Raw genomic sequence first — 17,585 nt, 5'->3', positions numbered from 1 at the left:
GAAGACAGAGGAAAACATCCACAAACTGTCAAATATCCGTCTGTTGCTCTCCACACTCCCTCTGCGTGTGTGTGTGTGTGTGTGTGTGAGCAGCTTAGCAGAGATTATTCCATCAGAACAATAGCTTTTTGACAGAGAACTGATCAATAATTCCCTAAGATTTAATTAAACAAAGCAGAGAACTGCTATAATACCTCTCTCTCTCGTCTCCCTCTCCTCTTATCTCGTACTCTTCATTTTTTTTTTCATTTCTGCTCTAAACGCGGGGCCTAATTGCTGGTTTATCTCTGTCTTTAACGCCACGGTTGATTCAACACAGACTGAGGTCGAACCAGTCATGTCAGCGCAGCACGTAGAGCTAGAACACGTAGATCCAGGAGGAAAAATGGAGAGGATGAATGAAGATGGTCAAGGACGGAGTTAACTCCATAACTCCAGGAGGTTAAACAGGAGGTTAACTCCAGGAGGTTAAACAGGAGGTTAACTCCAGGAGGGTAACTCCAGGAGGATAACTCCAGGAGGTTAACTCCAGGAGGTTAACCAGGAGGTAAACCAGGAGGTTAACCAGGAGGTTAACCAGGAGGTAAACCAGGAGGTTAACCAGGAGGTTAACCAGGATTCAAAAGTTTGAGTCTGAAATTTTCCAGCCTGATGCAGCTATTATCAGGAAGCTTAAAAAAAAAAAAAAAAAAAAAAAAAGAAAAAGTTGGGTTGTGACCTTAAGTCGTCATCAGGTAAATGAAACCTCTGGACAGGTGTGAATGGCCTCAGTTCCAGGGTCTGTCAGGTGGGGGTCTCCACTGGTGCACATAAAGATAAGAGGCTGAAATCTGGTCTAAAAAAAATCTTAATAATAAGCAGCGACCTGAAAACCCTGGTGTAATTACTTAACTATTTTTGGGGGGGAAAAAAAAAAAAAAAAAAAAAGCTCCACATCAGCTGTACATGTATTAATGGCTACACGTCTCACAGACGCCAGTACTAATAGTTTCCATTATTCATTTAAAACCTCCTCTACATGGAGGACTTGTTCCGCTCATTCATCAGAGCAACCAGGTTTCATTTGTTTCTGCAGAGCTGCAGCCGTCAGGCACGCACGGGCCTCGTGATGTCATCAGTGATGTCATCACGGAGAGGCCTCTGAACCTTGGAGGTGAGAATACCAACAACAGAGAAATGTTTTTCTTTAAAAACTATTCGACTCTTCACTTGTGACATTTTTAACTTCTTTTATTTCATTTTTTTTTCTTAATAAAGCCCCTGTAGCTGCAGCAACGGAGAGCGATTTCTGTAAATAAACGGTTGCACTGTGCCTTTAGGATGCTGTCTCTCTTTGTCAAACCCTAATGACATGATTGTAGAAGAAAAAAAAAACAAACCCCAGTGCTGACAGGATTATAGCAACAAGGAGCGGAGGTGTGATGAGGCGTCAGAACAAAAAGAAAATAATTGTCAACATGTGTCGCCCACCGGTATCTGTGTTCTCTCTCTCTCTCTCTCTCTCTCTCTCTCTCTCTCTCTGTGTGTGTGTGTGTGTGTGTACTAATGCATGTAAATGACTTTTTTTTATGCATATTTACAGAGACATGTTTTCATTGATGTACGCCTCTGTCCTGAGGGCGAGTGAGGGGACGAGGAGGGTGTGAGGTTCTAACTGTGTGTGTGTGTGTGTGTGTGTGTGTGAAGGAGAGACGGTAATAAATGTGCTGAGAGGGAGGTGGCAGCGGAGAGTGATGGATCATTTGTGAGCTGCAGGCTGAGTCTCCAGGGAGGGACAACGCCGCGTCCAACCAGGGAGGGACAACTTAGAGTAATTGGGTCAGCAGAACAGGGAGGAGAGACTCCGCCCCGTCACGGCTTTAACTGCCACAGTCATATACATAGAAGGTAAGGGGGGAGGCGGGGATGGTGGGGGGGCGAGGTAGGGAGAGTGATGAATAGACAGATTGTGGTGAATGTGAAAGAAGTAATAAAACGTTACGTTGCCGTTCTTTAAATACTCCTGTAAGGAAAAAAAAAAAAAAAAAAAACTGCAGCGACTCCAAGAACAAGTGGTTTCTATTTTTACCCCAGAGTCTGAGGAGTTTGTCAAAGCTGCCAGTCAACATGCTACCAGAGTGTAACATGAAAAGGACTGCCAAAAACAGAACTCTTCCACAGAACTTCTAAGAGCGGAGCTCGACATTCCAACAAGATCAATGTGAATTTTAACAGACACAAAGGAGAAGAAAAGACGTGTCTGACACGACAACACAACACAGTGGGCAGACGTCGGGAAGCGTTTAATGTGAAGGAAAGACTCTGGAGAGTTAAGATGAAGTGAGACGTCAGGTGGGAGGGGGAGGAGGGGGAGGGGGAGCTGAGGGGGAGAGAAATGTGGGAGCGTCTTTTGCAGATTTGGCAAAACTGAAAGGTCAGAGATTGAGCACGACGTAAATCTGTGACGACAGGTTGGACGAACCAGCACTGGACCAGATTACTGCCCCTGGTGGACGCATCAAGCCAAACGTTAAAGGTTTGATTGTTGACCACGAACCAACACAGACGACAACAACACTAAAAAGCATCAATAATAAAACACAAAGCCAAAACTTTTTTTCCACCATAGAAAAAATAAAAAAACAAGTTCTACGTTCAAACGATACAAAACAGCATCAACAGAAAAAGGAAGACAAAAGTCGCAGCGTGGCGTCAACTGTGAGTCAGTCGCAGCGAAAGACGTTTTTAAAACATCAATGGAATCTTTTATACTTTGTAACAGTATTTGGCAACAAAGGAGCCGAAGAACACGCAACGAGAAAACACAGAACAGTGACGTACGATCTACAGTAATATATTTAAGGGGGAGGAGGGGGAGGGGGAGCTACACACACACACACATATATACAGAAGTCTGACGTTCAGTGCTGGCATGAACTTATTCGTTTTGTTTTGCTTTGAAACGTTGACTGTTTCTTTGTCTGCTGGTTGGGGTCAGATCACTGAATCACTCGCCCCTGTGGGCCACCCAGTCATCTGGCCCACCCGGTCACCGGGTCCACCCAGTCATCTGGTCCACTCAGTCATCTGGTCCACCCAGTCATCTGGTCCACTCAGTCATCTGGTCCACCCAGTCATCTGGTCCACCCAGTCACCTGGTCCACAGTCGAGTCGTGAAGCTAATCGCGGGGCTAATGGAGTGAGGAACTCATCTGTCCCTGCCGCCGTCGTCTCCATGTGATTCCACAGTTATTTATGAGACTGTATTGTTGTTTGTACTAATGTCTTCTGGCAACAAGGGTTGGTTTGCACTTTACAGTATGTGGTGCTGGCTGCACACATTTTTGCCCATCGTCTTAATGTAGGGCTTATACTTAGAAAAAAAAAGAAACATCATTTGAGTTAATGTTTCACAAACACATAAATTCAAATAAATGTACTTAATAGCCAGAAAAACAGAGTCAATGGGCGGCTGCTCCGTATTTTATTGGGTTTTGTTTTTGTTGATGGCCAAGTAGAGCACAGTAAACTTCAGCTCTGCCATTTACTGTCACTTAGTTTCAGATAAGTAATGCAGGTCACGGAGCAGTTTTACTCAGGATACTGTAATATTCCACTGGCCGTATATATATATATATATATTAGAGCTGGGACTTTGATCAATTGATTTGGATTAATTATATAAAGACAAAAAATAAACATTAGAATAAATGATATAACTGCTGTACGCACTCCAGCCCTATAGGTGGCAGTAATGCACCTAAGGTTCATTTTACAGTCAGGAGTGATATCATGGCCCAGGGACGTTTGTCAATGCAGTAGCTAGTCAACCTAAATATCCAGTTAGCTAGTTGTCCCGCCCATCAACCAGCTGTTAGAATCAGTTATGTTGTTAGCTGTTGCTTGGTTAGCTGTCCTTTAGCCGTCTTTTTAAGATGAAAATGTGCATCCTTTGGCACGTGTCCAAAAAAGAGACACTTTTTATGCAGGACAAGAATTTTTCCTTAAACTCCAGCGATGGTTTCTTTCCTGCTGTCGGACATTTTGACTGATGATCAGTGAAGAAAACCTGAAGTTTTTAACAACTTTCATTAACTCATAACTTCTGGACATAAATTGAATTTGTGTCTGAAATGAAGACGCATTACTAAAAAGAAAATTACTAAAATTACTAAAATAAAATGACTGAAAAATCACTGAAATCTGCACTGTTTAATATCCAGTAAAAGGGGGGGGGGGTCGGTGGGGCATGATTTGAATATGCAGTTTTTCACCTTTTATTACAGAAAACAAACTATCATTAAGTTTGAGGTTAAAGACAGATAAAAACAGAATAAATTACAGCTTCAGAATCACTCGAAGTTAATGCAGAATCAATTCCTTTGCAGAAATACTTTAACAAACAAATTATTATTATTTTTTCTCTTTTATGTGTCATCAGCTCAACTCTTGGCTTTGTTGCCTTCAGGTATAATTTCAGAGTTCTGCTCTGTCGATCCCTCTGTCAAATATTTACTCAGTCTCTCTGACACACTGCTGCAGGTTGCGAAGCAAAGGTAGAAGAAAGATTCTGAAAGTTGAAAAAAATCGATGTCAATCTGACTGTCAACGCCACGACTGAAGTCCTGTACGGTGATGTGCTGCGCGGGGGTGAAGTGTACACTCTGTAACCCAAACACGACTACAGTCTGAATGACATTTACTCTGTCTTTGAACGGATTACAGACTAAACACCAGCATCCCGGCACGGTCGGGAATGACGAGCAGGTTGGTCTTAGTCTCATCACTGCTGGCTGCACCAGTCCACGGCCGTGTGGAGCAGGAGGCTCAACATGTGGCCACACTGTGGAGGAGGTGCACGCACTGAAACCTGGAGTTATTTTTGCTCACAAATGTTTTTTTCTTTGATTATTTTCAGCGTCATGTCTTACAAACGTTGTAGCTGAGCAGTTTTTTTCAGCTTTATAGGAGCCCGCTGTTAGCTTTGCACTGAAACCTGGAGTTATTTTTGCTCATATTTTTAGCTTTTTTTCTGCAGGCTGTGTCTCTAACTTAGTGAAGTTGGTAAAGGCCTGGGACAAATGTTTTCAGCGTAATGTCTTACAAACGTTGCAGTTTTTTTTAGCTTTATAGGAGCCCACTGTTAGCTTTACCCGCTGTTAGCGTAGCAGTACCTAGCCAACCTGGTTAGCTGGTAGTGTAGCCTGGAGCTAGCTATGTTCTAACCAGTTGATAGCAGCTTTTTACGCCCGTCGAGTACAACTTCCTCGAAGTGTCTCGAACGCTAACAACAACGCTAAGAGATAGCGAGCCACACGTAGCCTAAACATCAAGGTCATCCCCGCGACAGTCTCCTGAATTTTTTATGTCTTGTTTTGCATTTCTAAAAACCTGGTTGTTTATGCCGTTCACCTTGGAGCCCCCTAGAGCTCAGAGTGAAGAGCACATTAATTACACCTCGACCAAAGTTATTAATCAGTCTTTGTACCTCCGGGCAAACATGCAATCTCAGACTGTCAATCTGAAGAAACATCAATCCCAGACAGATGAAAGGCTGCTGGAGAAGTTAATTAGTAGCAGTGATGTCGGCACCGACCAGTTGTCGGAGTTCTGTTACACCAGGTTTCATCAGTGCACCGATAACACGGCCTGTGTGTGTGTGTGTGTGTGTGTACAGAGAGGGACAATCATCATAATAAATCATTCACCTGCGTGTGCCTCCTGCTCAGTTTAGCCTGAACCGACTGTACCGTCACACCACAGGGGGGGGATCAAACAGGAGTTCCGGGCCTTTTATGTGAAGGGACGGGAAAAATGAGCTCAAGGAAGCGAGGAGATGAGCAGAACCTCCAGTCCGCTCTACCTCTGCGGCTCTATCTCTCCCAGCCAGGGAGCTACGTGTTGTGTCTTGTGTTTTTGAAGCTGTCGGTGGTGAGTTATCGACCGGTGCATCTGGTTGGTGATGATGTAAAAAAAATTAATTTTTTAAGAATATTTTAAAATTTAATTTTGAGATGCCTGATTTATCTTTAAGTGTCAGCGTTCGGACAAAAAGGTAAAACAAAAACAATTCATAAAAACGGATAATTTTAATGTTGACAAAGAACTTTACACAGTTAGAATCTGACATTTTCAGTTAATAAAATGTATAATGTTTTAATAAAATGTACACCAAATACATGCACCTGTCTATGTCAAATATATTTTATGACGTTTGTCTGGTTATTACTCTCTTTGTTGGTGTTTCATATATTTGACATAAAACTTCCTCAGGAACGAGTAATAAAAGTAATCTACAGGGCTATAATCCAGGTATGAATTTATTTTTTAAATTGGGAATTTATTCATGTTGCATGGCACTTGCTATGATATTTTGAGCATGTAAAAATAAAACAAGGTCTCAGCTCGTCCACATACAGTAGTTTCGGGGGGTTTGGGGGGTGGGGGTAGTAATGGAGCGGTTTTCTGCCTCACTGCATTTATAGGCCAGTGGACAAATTAAAAACAGTTTGGTAAAGTTTTCACCAAATGTTCTGTTTTTACTCAGTGACCTTGACAACAAGAAAAACACTTCTCTCCTCAGAGACAGGGATACGATTCTCCTATTGACAACGGCTCCTACAGTGACCTCCACCTGACCTTCACCCAGTCGTGTCTACTACAAACCCGGTGCAGCTGGCTTGTTTTGAAAGGTTGCCCGACTGTAAGTAACAGAGAAAGTGTGTATTCCTGCACTCTGTGTGTGACAGAGTGGGAGCGTGAGTTTGTGGCGTTCATAAATCTTTTATCACTTCTGTGGTAGAAGTGTTCAGACATTTTTTTTCTGCAGCCAGCCCATGAACATGCCTGCAGGGCGTCTTTAAAGTCCTCCCTGCTCAGTCGTGGCACCAGTCAGACGTAAAGTTAACTACCAGTGGCCAGACAGAATGAAAAGAGAATTTATTCAAATAATATCTTTTTTATATCTATATATTTGGGCTTTTCTGCCTCTGAGCATTTCTCATTAGGATTTCAACAAACAAAAAAGCGTGATTATTTGATGATGTAATATAAATTTAATTCTATTTGATACTTATTTCAGCTCACATTTATGAGCATGCGACTGAAACTCACCAAAAGGGTGAGGACTGGGACATGTGTTTGTTTATTCTCACCCGTCGTCAATAACAACTTTATTTTCCCAGTAACAGGGTTAAAGCAACACAGGATTATTTTATGCTCGTGTCAGTGTTCTTCTTCATAAGACCTGGCTTTTATACTGCAGTATAAAAGTGTTCTTGTAAAGTCTCACAAAAAAAGTTTGTGTTTTTCCTCAGCACAAATATTTATCCAAAAACCGACTGACTTTCATCGATTCTTAACAACGTCTGCCTCGTTCTGACGTTCTTCTGATTTAATGATTTCATATTAAATATTGTATGAATTTCATTCATCTTTTCCACATCATGACAGACGTTCTCCACTACATCGTGATACTCGACAGAGAGCAGCCCAGTGAGTGGACCAGCAGCGGAGAGTTGCTGGTAAAGAACAAGCACTTAAAAAAACTTAACGTAATCCTTTCACCCGGAGACCTGCTCGTGTTAGAAGCAGCTCACAAACCAACGGCTCTGATGACTTCTGTTTGATACAGATCTGTCTTCACAGTTTTCTGACCACAGTTAACAGTTCAGCCCCTCCCCCCCACCACCACACCCCCCCTCACCTACACTCAGATGACCACCATCATCATCAACCACCGTCCCCACCATCAGCTGCTGCTGCTGCTGCAGCTTCTCTCTGAACTCTTCTTTGACTACGGCTAATGAGGCTCTAACGGAGCGCCGGGGGCTTTGGTGATGGAGCTGTGGGGGAGTTTGTAATGACGCCTCCCTCTGATTGACCCCGTGACCTGCGTGTTATCATCTCTGAGAGCTCTCATCTCACCTCACGCCTCTCCTGGTACTGTGCTCCAGTTCACTGTCTCCTCCACTAATCCCCGCTCCCTTCTCACCGTTTACCTTTTCATTTGCTCTAATCTCGCTCCAACACCTCCCTCCTCCAGCCACCGACCAATCAATTCACTCTTACCATTCAATTTTGCAGCTAATTTGGTGAAAACTGAACAAAGGAACAAAAGATAATGTGACATGAGAGACTGACTTAAATATGTGGCGAAACATATACAGTATATATATGTATATAGATATGGATATAGATATATAGAGATATTCATACATATAGACAAAAAATTTGATTGGTCCACCACACTGGTGGTATGGCACCCCACTACTATAAGACCCCCCCCCATACAAACACCCACTCAGCAATGTGGCCTGTTTTTTTCCCCCATTTTAAAAGAGTGGTATGGCACCCCACTACTGTAAGACCCCCCCCCCATACAAGCACCCACTTAGCAATGTGGCCTGTTTTTTTTTCCCCATTTTAAAAGCCCAGCTCACAAATGTACAGTTAAAATGACACAGCGCTGTCCATGGTGCTGATTTCACTGCCTCCTCCTCAGTCTGTGAATGGTTGTTTCTCTGACCACAAACGGTGTATTTTGCAGCAGAGGAGCACAACGTGAAATGACAGGCATTTTTATTTTGCCGTTCCATAAACTGTGTACCGTCACGTCCCACGGCTGCGCCCGCGGCTGTAACATTCTTTCAAAGTCAATCCAACCAGATACATAATCCATAAGCAAATGATTTCAAGCTCGGTAAACTCTGCCAGAAAGTCAAACTGCTGATTCCAGTCTAGCTTCATTTTGTCACCCTGCTCCTGCATTTCCACAGGCGGTGCCAGGCAGGCTTTTAATGCACCTCCTCACCTCCTCACTGCACACACTCACACAGAGATGGCTGCACACGGTATACTTCACAGACCCCCCCCCCCCCCCCCCCCCCCCCCAGCTGGCTCCCAAATGCCACACACCGCCTAATAAATACAAACTCGGATGCATTAGCAAACACATAATGAGGAGCGGCCACTTTCTCCCACTTTCATTGATGTTGAACGAGTCAATGATGCACGTGTCAGCTGCGCTCGCGCCCCAGCTCACCTCATTGTTGGCGCATAAAGCTTTTCCACGTACACCTTCCCTTCCACTTTGACTGTGTCTGCACCTCACCTCGCCTCGCCTCGCCGCGGCTATTTATCATCCCCCATATGCTCTTTAATCACGGCCATATTCCACCACCTGTGCACTGAGGTGGCTCCTGTTGTACGTGCCGTGTGTGTCGACGCCCTTGTCCCTCCCAGCAGTGCCTGGCCCGCTGCCTGCTGCAGATGGGACGCAGGGGAGCGGAGAATTTTACTAGTACCAGCTTTGAAATGGTAAGAAGATCTGTTTGTAGTCAGTGCAGATGAAAGTTAGCCAAGAGGAGGACGAAATGCACGAGGCCAAGAGGGAGGCAAAGGGGGGAGGGGGCGGGAGGAAAGGTGTTGCATCCATGGTTTGTTTTGGCAACGCAGCAACACCTCAACTCAGCTACATGGAGGGATTTATTCTGCTCCGTGTTTGGCTCCTGTCTCTAATCACACCCACTCTGTTCTTTCTTATTCCTCTGACGGTGGATGAAGAATGTGAAGCAGGTTGAAGCAGCGGTGGAAATGAGATGTATAAATGCATGGACAGCCCAGCAGGAGTCGGGCATTCAGCACAGATCTGTATTCCAGACCTGATATACCCACATCAATATGCATGAGTGTGTGTACTTATCTGCATCATATATATATCTATCTATCTGTGAGACCCACACTCAGCCTCCGTCTCCCTACCTTTCTATTGTACTGCTACGATTTGTTACGCTGCTCTACACGTTCTCCCCGTGGGAATCGTTAAAGTTATGACTTACTGCGCCGTATTCTGTCTCTTCACTCACACAAACCCAGTCCTGGCTGATGTCTGGAGTAACTAAGAGCTAAAAACTGACACAGATTTGACAAGTGTTTACAGGCTGACCTTGAGGTCACCCATATCAATTCTGGTGTTTTTTAAATCATTTTTTTGTTCTGGTACGGAATTAAATCCTTCGGAGCAACGAGCGTCAAATTAAACTAGGTTTGAGGAACCTTAAAGTGGTCCTACCTCACCTCGGCCAGATGCGGGGCTGACTTTGGACGTCGTCGACGACTGGAGAACGGTGTGGAACGCTGGAAGGAAAGAACATTAAACATTAGAAAAAAGTCTGACTCTGAGAGAAGAGGAGACGTGGGAGTTTAAAAACAAAATACAAATAATGAAACTACCAGGAAGACACACAGGGTGCACCGTTGTCGGAGTCTTTGTTTTTGTACGGCTGTTGTGGAAAAGTGTGCTCCATCTTCTGATGTGGGAGACAGTAATGAGGCAGAGTTTCTTTTGGATCTGGAGAAGCACAGCCTGCAAACAAGAGACAGCCAGGCAGAGCATGTCAAATCACCCTTATGTGGGACAAAATCATTATGTCACGACAGACTAATCTGGCAGCCGTGAACCACAATTGGTCTTTTGGCAAAACAAGGGTCAGTGGCAGATGGGCTGAGGCAGGAACTGGGAAACTGCAGTGACTGTGGCCAAACAAACAGTGACAGAAACTGTTTCCTCTGTTTGTTTTTTCCCTCCAGCTCCAGCAGCCAGTGTTCTCAGTCAGGCTGACTGAACTCTTTGGCAAAATGTAAAAATATCAGAAGGCCGTCTGATGATGGTTTACTCAGTGAAATGCTTTGGTGTAAATTGGTAATGTCATTAAATCCGAGGCACCGAGGGTGGCACGTAGCATTTCAGCCTCTGGTTCAATCAGCACACAAGCATAAAAGCGTGTTAGTGCCGTTAGCCGACACGCTATCTAAAAAAAAATATTTGGAACAAATCAAAGAAATGACTACAAGAAATTTATATGAAATAAGATCATTAAAAATATTAAAAGGAGTCGACCAAAAACACCTCAAAGTTAACAACACACAGCTCAAAGTTGGCTGAAAATAAACACTGAAATACTTTACTGTATAAGATACAGAAATGGAGAAATGGAGAGAGAAAAGTTCACTTAATTACAGTGAAAAGAGTGGCTGCTCCGATCGACCCCTGAGCTAACATTTAGACTAACTACTACGACCTAAGCCCAGACTGAGGTGATGGTAATGTTTTCAGTCAGAGGAGATGAGCAGCTGACAGTTTTCACACATCAGGATTTTTTTTTAAACATCACTTTTCTGCAGATGTGATCGACCCCTGAGCTAACATTTAGACTTGCTAATATGACCTAAGCCCAGACTGAGGTGATGGTAATGTTTTCAGTCAGAGGAGATGAGCAGCTGACAGTTTTCACACATCAGGATTTTTTTTTAAACATCACTTTTCTGCAGATGTCAGAAGAATTTAAAGAATGTTAAGCAGAGAGAAAAAGCCTCCAGGATGTGTAGGTTTATTTGATACAAAGACAGAAATGAAGGCAGGGAAAAAAAATGTTTTCCCTCTTCTACCATCAAACTGAAATAATCTACGGTCTGACTCTTTAAGATCTTCATGATCAAAAGATATTTCTGGTGACGGAGAGAGAGAAAAGACACACATATCCCGAGGGAAGTTCTCACTGCAGTTGTTTTTTCCCTCCTGCACTGACACAAACATCACGAACGTCACACAGAAAAATAAAATTTGGAGAAAGTTTTTATGTTTGTTCGTTTGGCAGAAACTGAATTTGTCTGGATTCAAACGTCCAAAAAGACTTTGTTGACTCCGACTCACAGGGCAGTAAATGTGCACTAACTTTGTTTCTGCTCTCCTTCAATAAGATGACATTGAGTAGCTCGATGTTCCAGATTAAGTCAACGACCGAGCGCTGGAGAGTTTCACTTCAGTCCTGCACGACCGAGTTTGTTTCTTAATGTGAGGGACGGAGAGAAAGAAATTACAGAGAAGATATTTCACCATTAAAAACTTTAAGAAACTTGGCTCGGCTGAGTCGGTAAATCAATTAGTCTACGAAGTATTTAGTGACGCGGCGCACGTTCAGTGATGCACTGAGACATAACATAACAGAGCATTCGTGTGGCTCAGACTGTACAACACACTGACAGCTTATTATCTGCTGAGTTTGTTAAAACCTTTTGATAGAAAGTGAGGTGAGTTTATCTAATCATGGCAGAACCAGCCGGGATTAGCTGCTCAAAAAGATGAGCAAACAAAGCGGCAGGAATTCACTAACAGTTAGCAATAACACATTGTATGTAACGATTACCAGAATAACAGATGAAATACAGCAACAAACATAGGGAAACATAGGCTTCAAAGTAGCTAAAGGTTAGCCATAAAAATGAAGAAACCAGAGTGGAAAAATTAGCACTGCACAGAAATACTCTAGTGGGGGTTGGTGCACAACCTGTGGTTCCAGGGCCATATGCTGCTCTTTAGCTTCTGGGCAAACTCTACACAGAAAAGCCATAAAAAACTCTCCCTTCTAAGTTGTTGTTTTTTTTTTTTTTTTTGTATCATATTTTAAATTAAATATGTTCTGAAGGACTCGGGAACAGAAAGTACATCGGACACAGTAGTATTCCAGCTGGTATTTCTCCTCAGGCTGTACGAGGCTGATCACCTGACCTGTTCATGTTCTCTCTCTGGACTCTCTGTTTCCTCCTCTGTGTGGTTCCAGAGGGGAACCACGCGGCTCTTTAGTGGCTAAATGCTGCGCCGTGTTCACAAGCTTGTTGCTAAATTGCTGTTTGATGCTGAGCAGGCAGAAGACAGCAGGCTTTTAGGGCCTTTCCCAGTGAAAACAACTCCCTGCTGCGGCAGGACATGACACTCTGAGAGCAGCGAGACTGGAAGACACCAGTAAAGTCGCCGGCTGGACTGCAGAGCTCGCAGCCAAAAGCCACAATAAAAACCAAAGGGGAGCAGCAGATTAGCATCATTATCACCAGTGGCTGCGTCTATATTAACAACTCCATTTAAAAAGCCACGCTGAGGTTCCTGGGTCGTAAATCCTGATGGTACAGTAACAACTTTATGGCCAATTAGAAATCTCCGTGTTAATTTGAACTTCCCAGGTCTAATAACTGGTCAACAAACACAACCATGGTTGATGATGTAACACCCTGTCAGTGGATGGCTCAATATTCAGCATTAACACTGACGAGATCAGCCTAATGTGACACAGTGTCCATGTGGCCCACATCCACAACATCTCACTCTCCTGTGACCCACATGCTGTGAGCTGGGTGAGTCTGGTGGTGGTGGAGAACTAGAACTAGAACTAGGCCACTTAAAGAGCTGCTTAACGGCACTTGTTCAACATGCTGTGAGCTGGGTGAGTCTGGTGGTGGTGGAGAACTAGAACAAGGCCACTTAAAGAGCTGCTTAAAGGCATTGACCATTTAACACACAGAAAAAAAAAAAGGTTTGGGAAACACTGATGTAACATATGGGCCACTTAAGGCTCAAGTCCTTCATCTGGGCCAGATTTCTAACCCGTGTTGTGAAATGTCAAAAAGGCAAATATAATTTCTCAGAGGAATCAGAGTCCAGTTCACAGTAGTTCTGTTGTTGACCAAACCGGGCCACCCACCCCCCCCCCCCCCCCCCCCCATGTTCTTGTTGTTCTGGGCTATAATTCATACTCTATTACCACAGCAGTATTTGCTTACACTGAGAACTGTAATGGAAACTAAGGAGAACGACGGAGTCACATTATCTCCAAACAAACCCTTTCATTTTCCAGGAGTTGTGAAAGTACGAAGGGCAAAACATATTGAAATTGATATTAAGAGCATTAAAAAAAAAAACCTCCAATGAAATTACTGTTTTGTTTAATTGAATACAGAAAAATGGAAACCATTCTCTGGAACTTTAAATCTGCCTGCAGTCGACTCAGCGCCGTGTGAGGACACGGACGTTACAGCCAACCAAGGCTGAAGCCACTGGTCAAGGGGGGGTGGTGAGTGGGGGGGGGGTCGCTCAATATTTAACACCTCTCATCCCGCATTCACTTTGAGCCAGGGTGAGGAATAACCTTCTGATCCTCCCTCACTAACGGAGCTGACCCTGGGTGTGATCTGCACTGACGGCTTCATGACAGGTGGAATGACTGAGGACGACGTCTAACGTGGAGCAGGAAGACCGCGGTGTGGCACAACAGTAACAGACGGCAGCCAGTCTTTCTTTTCTTTTTCGTTCTGTGTAGTTGTGTGCAGTCACCCAACGTGGATGTGGTTTGGAAAGCTAATGAGACAGAGCGGCTGCTCCTCTGTCCACTGAGGAGAGGGCTGAGAAAAAGAAAACACTGCTGTTATTTCTGGTATAATCCTGACTCTGTGGGGTACTTCAACTGTGACTCTACAGAATACTTGGACATATTCTTCACAGCTCGCACCATGTCCTGACCTGCACCACACACTGGGTAGAAAGGACCGGGGTCGGTATCACGGTTTCATCAGAGCAGGGCAGTTAGAGGGCAGGAGGCTGAACTTACCCCTGCATTCTGTCATGAACCGTTACAATCACCACTTCAAAACTATTGGTGCAAAAACAGGACTGGGAATATAATCCACATTACAGATAAATAGATGGATGAACCTGAACTCAGATATTTCAAGGAGTAAATTGTGCAATTGTCTCAAACCAAAAGGGTTGTGGGTCAGATTCCACGTACTCCTGTTCAGTTGAAGATTACACTGATATACAGGCAGGAATTGAAGAAAGAAACTCACAAAGATCTTCAATTCTTTTTTAGTTTTCATAGCCATCTGCTGCCACCTAGTGGAGAGTATTTAATTGTTCAGGCCAATTAATTTAACTACTTAATAAATTCTATTCATATATAATAAGTTACACAACAGAGATTCTCACGAAGATTCGACGAAACATCAAACACAGTGTGTCCAATCAGGGGACATTTCCTGTCTTGCTTTATCATCTTTTTTTTCTATAAAAGGGAATGAAATTCAAACTGACTTTTTTGTTACTAAACGACAAAGAGTCAAAAACTTCACTGACTTTATATCGTGACTCAGAAGTCGTTGCCTTGATCCAAATGAAAAAAAAGAAAAAAGAAGTTTTTATAAAAACAAAATGGAGGAAGAATAATGAAGTACAAAGACTGAGACCTGGTAGAAGAAAAAAAATATCAAAATTAGCCAAAACAAGACTGAGGTTCAGCGCATTATCTCAATTAGACAAAAGAGAATTCATCATAAGGAGCGTGGCGTCGGCCAAACAGCCGTCAAAATAAATCCATGATTAGTCGAAGTGAAGAAAATCCCAAAAATGAATGAAAACCAGCCAAAAATCACAGCTTACAAACGCGAGGCTAATGATTAAGAACGTGCCAGTTTAACGTTTGATCAAATAAGTGAAAATCATTTGGTGGGAAAAAAAAGTCTGTGAAATATTATTTATCATCCAACAACAAGTCCTAAACTTCTCTCTAGTCAGTTTGTTTTTATATATAAATAAAGGAGGGATTTACGGCTGAATGTAACTGATTGTATTTGTCTCTCACATTTATACAGTTAATTGCTGCATCCCAAATTAATTATCATGTTAATTCTTCTCGTGGGAGACTAAGTCCTCCATCACTGCCGTTCACTGTCAGTCAGCAGGGATTGTTCTGTACGGACAGAAACGTTGCTCTCTTTTCAAACAAAGGGAGAATAAATGAACCAAATGACGGGGCAGGAAGTGTCACGGAGCAGATGGCTGCTGCTTTATCATAAGAAAATTGGCTATAAATTTATTTCATACCCCCCCACCCACCTCCCACCCCCAGTGGCTTTGTGACAGCATGTGTGCACGTGTGCGTGTCTGTTTTTTACTGTAGGCTGCAGTAATGTGCATCAGGGGGATCGTTTCTGGCACACGATGAATTAAATCAGATTCAATGTGTCCTTATCACATCACCGCCAATGAAGCTAATACGACGAGACCTGTGCTCAACCACTGGCTCCCACACGTCCAGTGTCCTTTATGGAGTAGGAGATGAACAGGACAGGAGACCACCGGCTTCCTCGGTGTCACTCCAGCCCGTTTGAATTGAATAGTGATTGATCGAGAGAGGAGGGGCGGAAATGAGGGGAGAGAGAGAGAGAGAGAGAGAGAGAGAGAGAGAGAGAGAGAGAGCGGTGGTTAAGCCTTCCTACAGTGAGAAGCATCAGCAGTTACACTTACACTAAAGCTGCTCCATTATTCAGCCGGAGCAGGCTGCACTTCTCACAGTCCCTGCTCAGATTTGAATTTGGATTCATTTTTCTTTTTTTCTTTTTTTTTCTTCTTTTTTGAGACGTAAAAATCCACCCCACGTCGGGCTGGGAATTCGGGAGGTAACTTGTCGGCGGCAGCAGCAGTTTTTGAAGGAAGGGGGAGACCGGCGTTTCCCCTTCCTCTCCCTCCTCGTCTCGGCGGATTTACAGAGAGACTCCCGGGAGCGTCCGCCGTGACATTCAGCACCCTGGACAGCGACGCCACGGTGAAGCGGCTGTTTAAGGTGAGTCTACGGCGAGAGTTGAGGAAAAGGTGCAGTTTTTACAGTCTCCGTGTCGGCATGTGCTGGTGCCAAAAGGGGGGCAGAAAAAAAAAACAATTGCACTCCTTCACGGTGTGCCTGGAGTAATTCGACTCGTCTCCAGAACGTTGGACGAGTAGAAGATCCCGAACCAGACGGCAGATATAAACCGCATTTGTCCAGTTTTCGAGCCGGCAAGTTTGCACGGTTTTCATTTTGCCTTCGAATATACGTCACTTCAGACACTTTCTACTTCGACTGTGGTGGACTGGTACAAGTTGGCTCCTGTGCTCTGTACACGGTTGTGTTGTGGCAAAAAAAAAAAAAATAAGTCGCCGAAACGCGATCCGAGTTGTGAATATCGTTATGATCGATATGACTGTGCATCGGCGTGAAGCGAGTCCGCGTCGGTTCCTGTCAGTTTTATTTAGGGGGGCTGTTTATTCTGAGGAGTCGGCGCAGCAGCAGCAGGGGTTGCAGCAGCAGCAGCAGTTGCAGCAGCAGGAGACGTCCATGCATCAAGTCATGGGAGAAATCAGCCTGTTTCTTTAGCAGAACCTTATCTTTAGCCACGGTGTGGTTCTATTCTTGGTTCTAACTCCAGCCACTCCAGTCTGGTGAGGGAGGCTCCAGTTTCAGCTCCCTGTCTTTTTTTTTATTAGGTTCAGTGTCAATATCAGAAAACCACCGTTTATATTCTTCCAACGTCCCACAGTGAAGGTTTTTACAACAGCCGTGAGCAGATCACGCTGTCGGCCAGGTGGGACCCACTGTGGAAACACTGTGAACATCCCTCGTCATAATCTGTGGGATGCAAACACACGGCTGGCATTAACATCATTCAGTATTTGTGCCGTTAACTTAATCCCAGATTGGTTTAATCTGAGGTCATGCAGTCTTTCTTTTTTTTTTTTTGGCAGTAAGGTAGCAGCTCCAGGAAACGCTGGTGCTGTGAGGGCCTTCACTCTCTCTGTGGTTTATATGAGATAACTGTCCGCTGTTGAATCAACACCAACCAGCTGTTGATGTTGGACCTCAGAGAAACGTCGTATATAGAACTATATCTAACAGATCACTTCGACTCCTCGTTATTTAGAGTTTTTATCTCCATGAAGAGACTGTGGACTGCAGGCAGGTCGG

General features: G+C 43.9%; 1 protein-coding gene across 3 annotated transcripts in view; it reads right to left on the bottom strand.

The window, feature by feature from the left end:
• Positions 1-16,979, bottom strand: part of LOC103381292 (uncharacterized) — a 22,825-nt gene extending 5,846 nt beyond the window's left edge. For all 3 annotated transcript variants that reach the window (XM_017033548.2, XM_017033549.2, XM_017033550.2), the window contains exon 1: positions 16,923-16,979. In XM_017033548.2, coding sequence (XP_016889037.2) covers positions 16,923-16,964 — 42 coding nt within the window. In that variant the 5' untranslated portion in view covers positions 16,965-16,979. The remainder of the gene's footprint in view (positions 1-16,922) is intronic.
• Positions 16,980-17,585: the final 606 nt, after the last annotated feature.

The sequence above is a fragment of the Cynoglossus semilaevis genome, chromosome 7 (assembly GCF_000523025.1).
Source record: "Cynoglossus semilaevis isolate Cse_v1.0 chromosome 7, Cse_v1.0, whole genome shotgun sequence".
NCBI lineage: Eukaryota > Metazoa > Chordata > Actinopteri > Pleuronectiformes > Cynoglossidae > Cynoglossus > Cynoglossus semilaevis.
The sequence above is the reverse complement of the archived record's forward strand: the minus strand, read 5'-3'. Positions and strand labels throughout refer to the sequence as shown.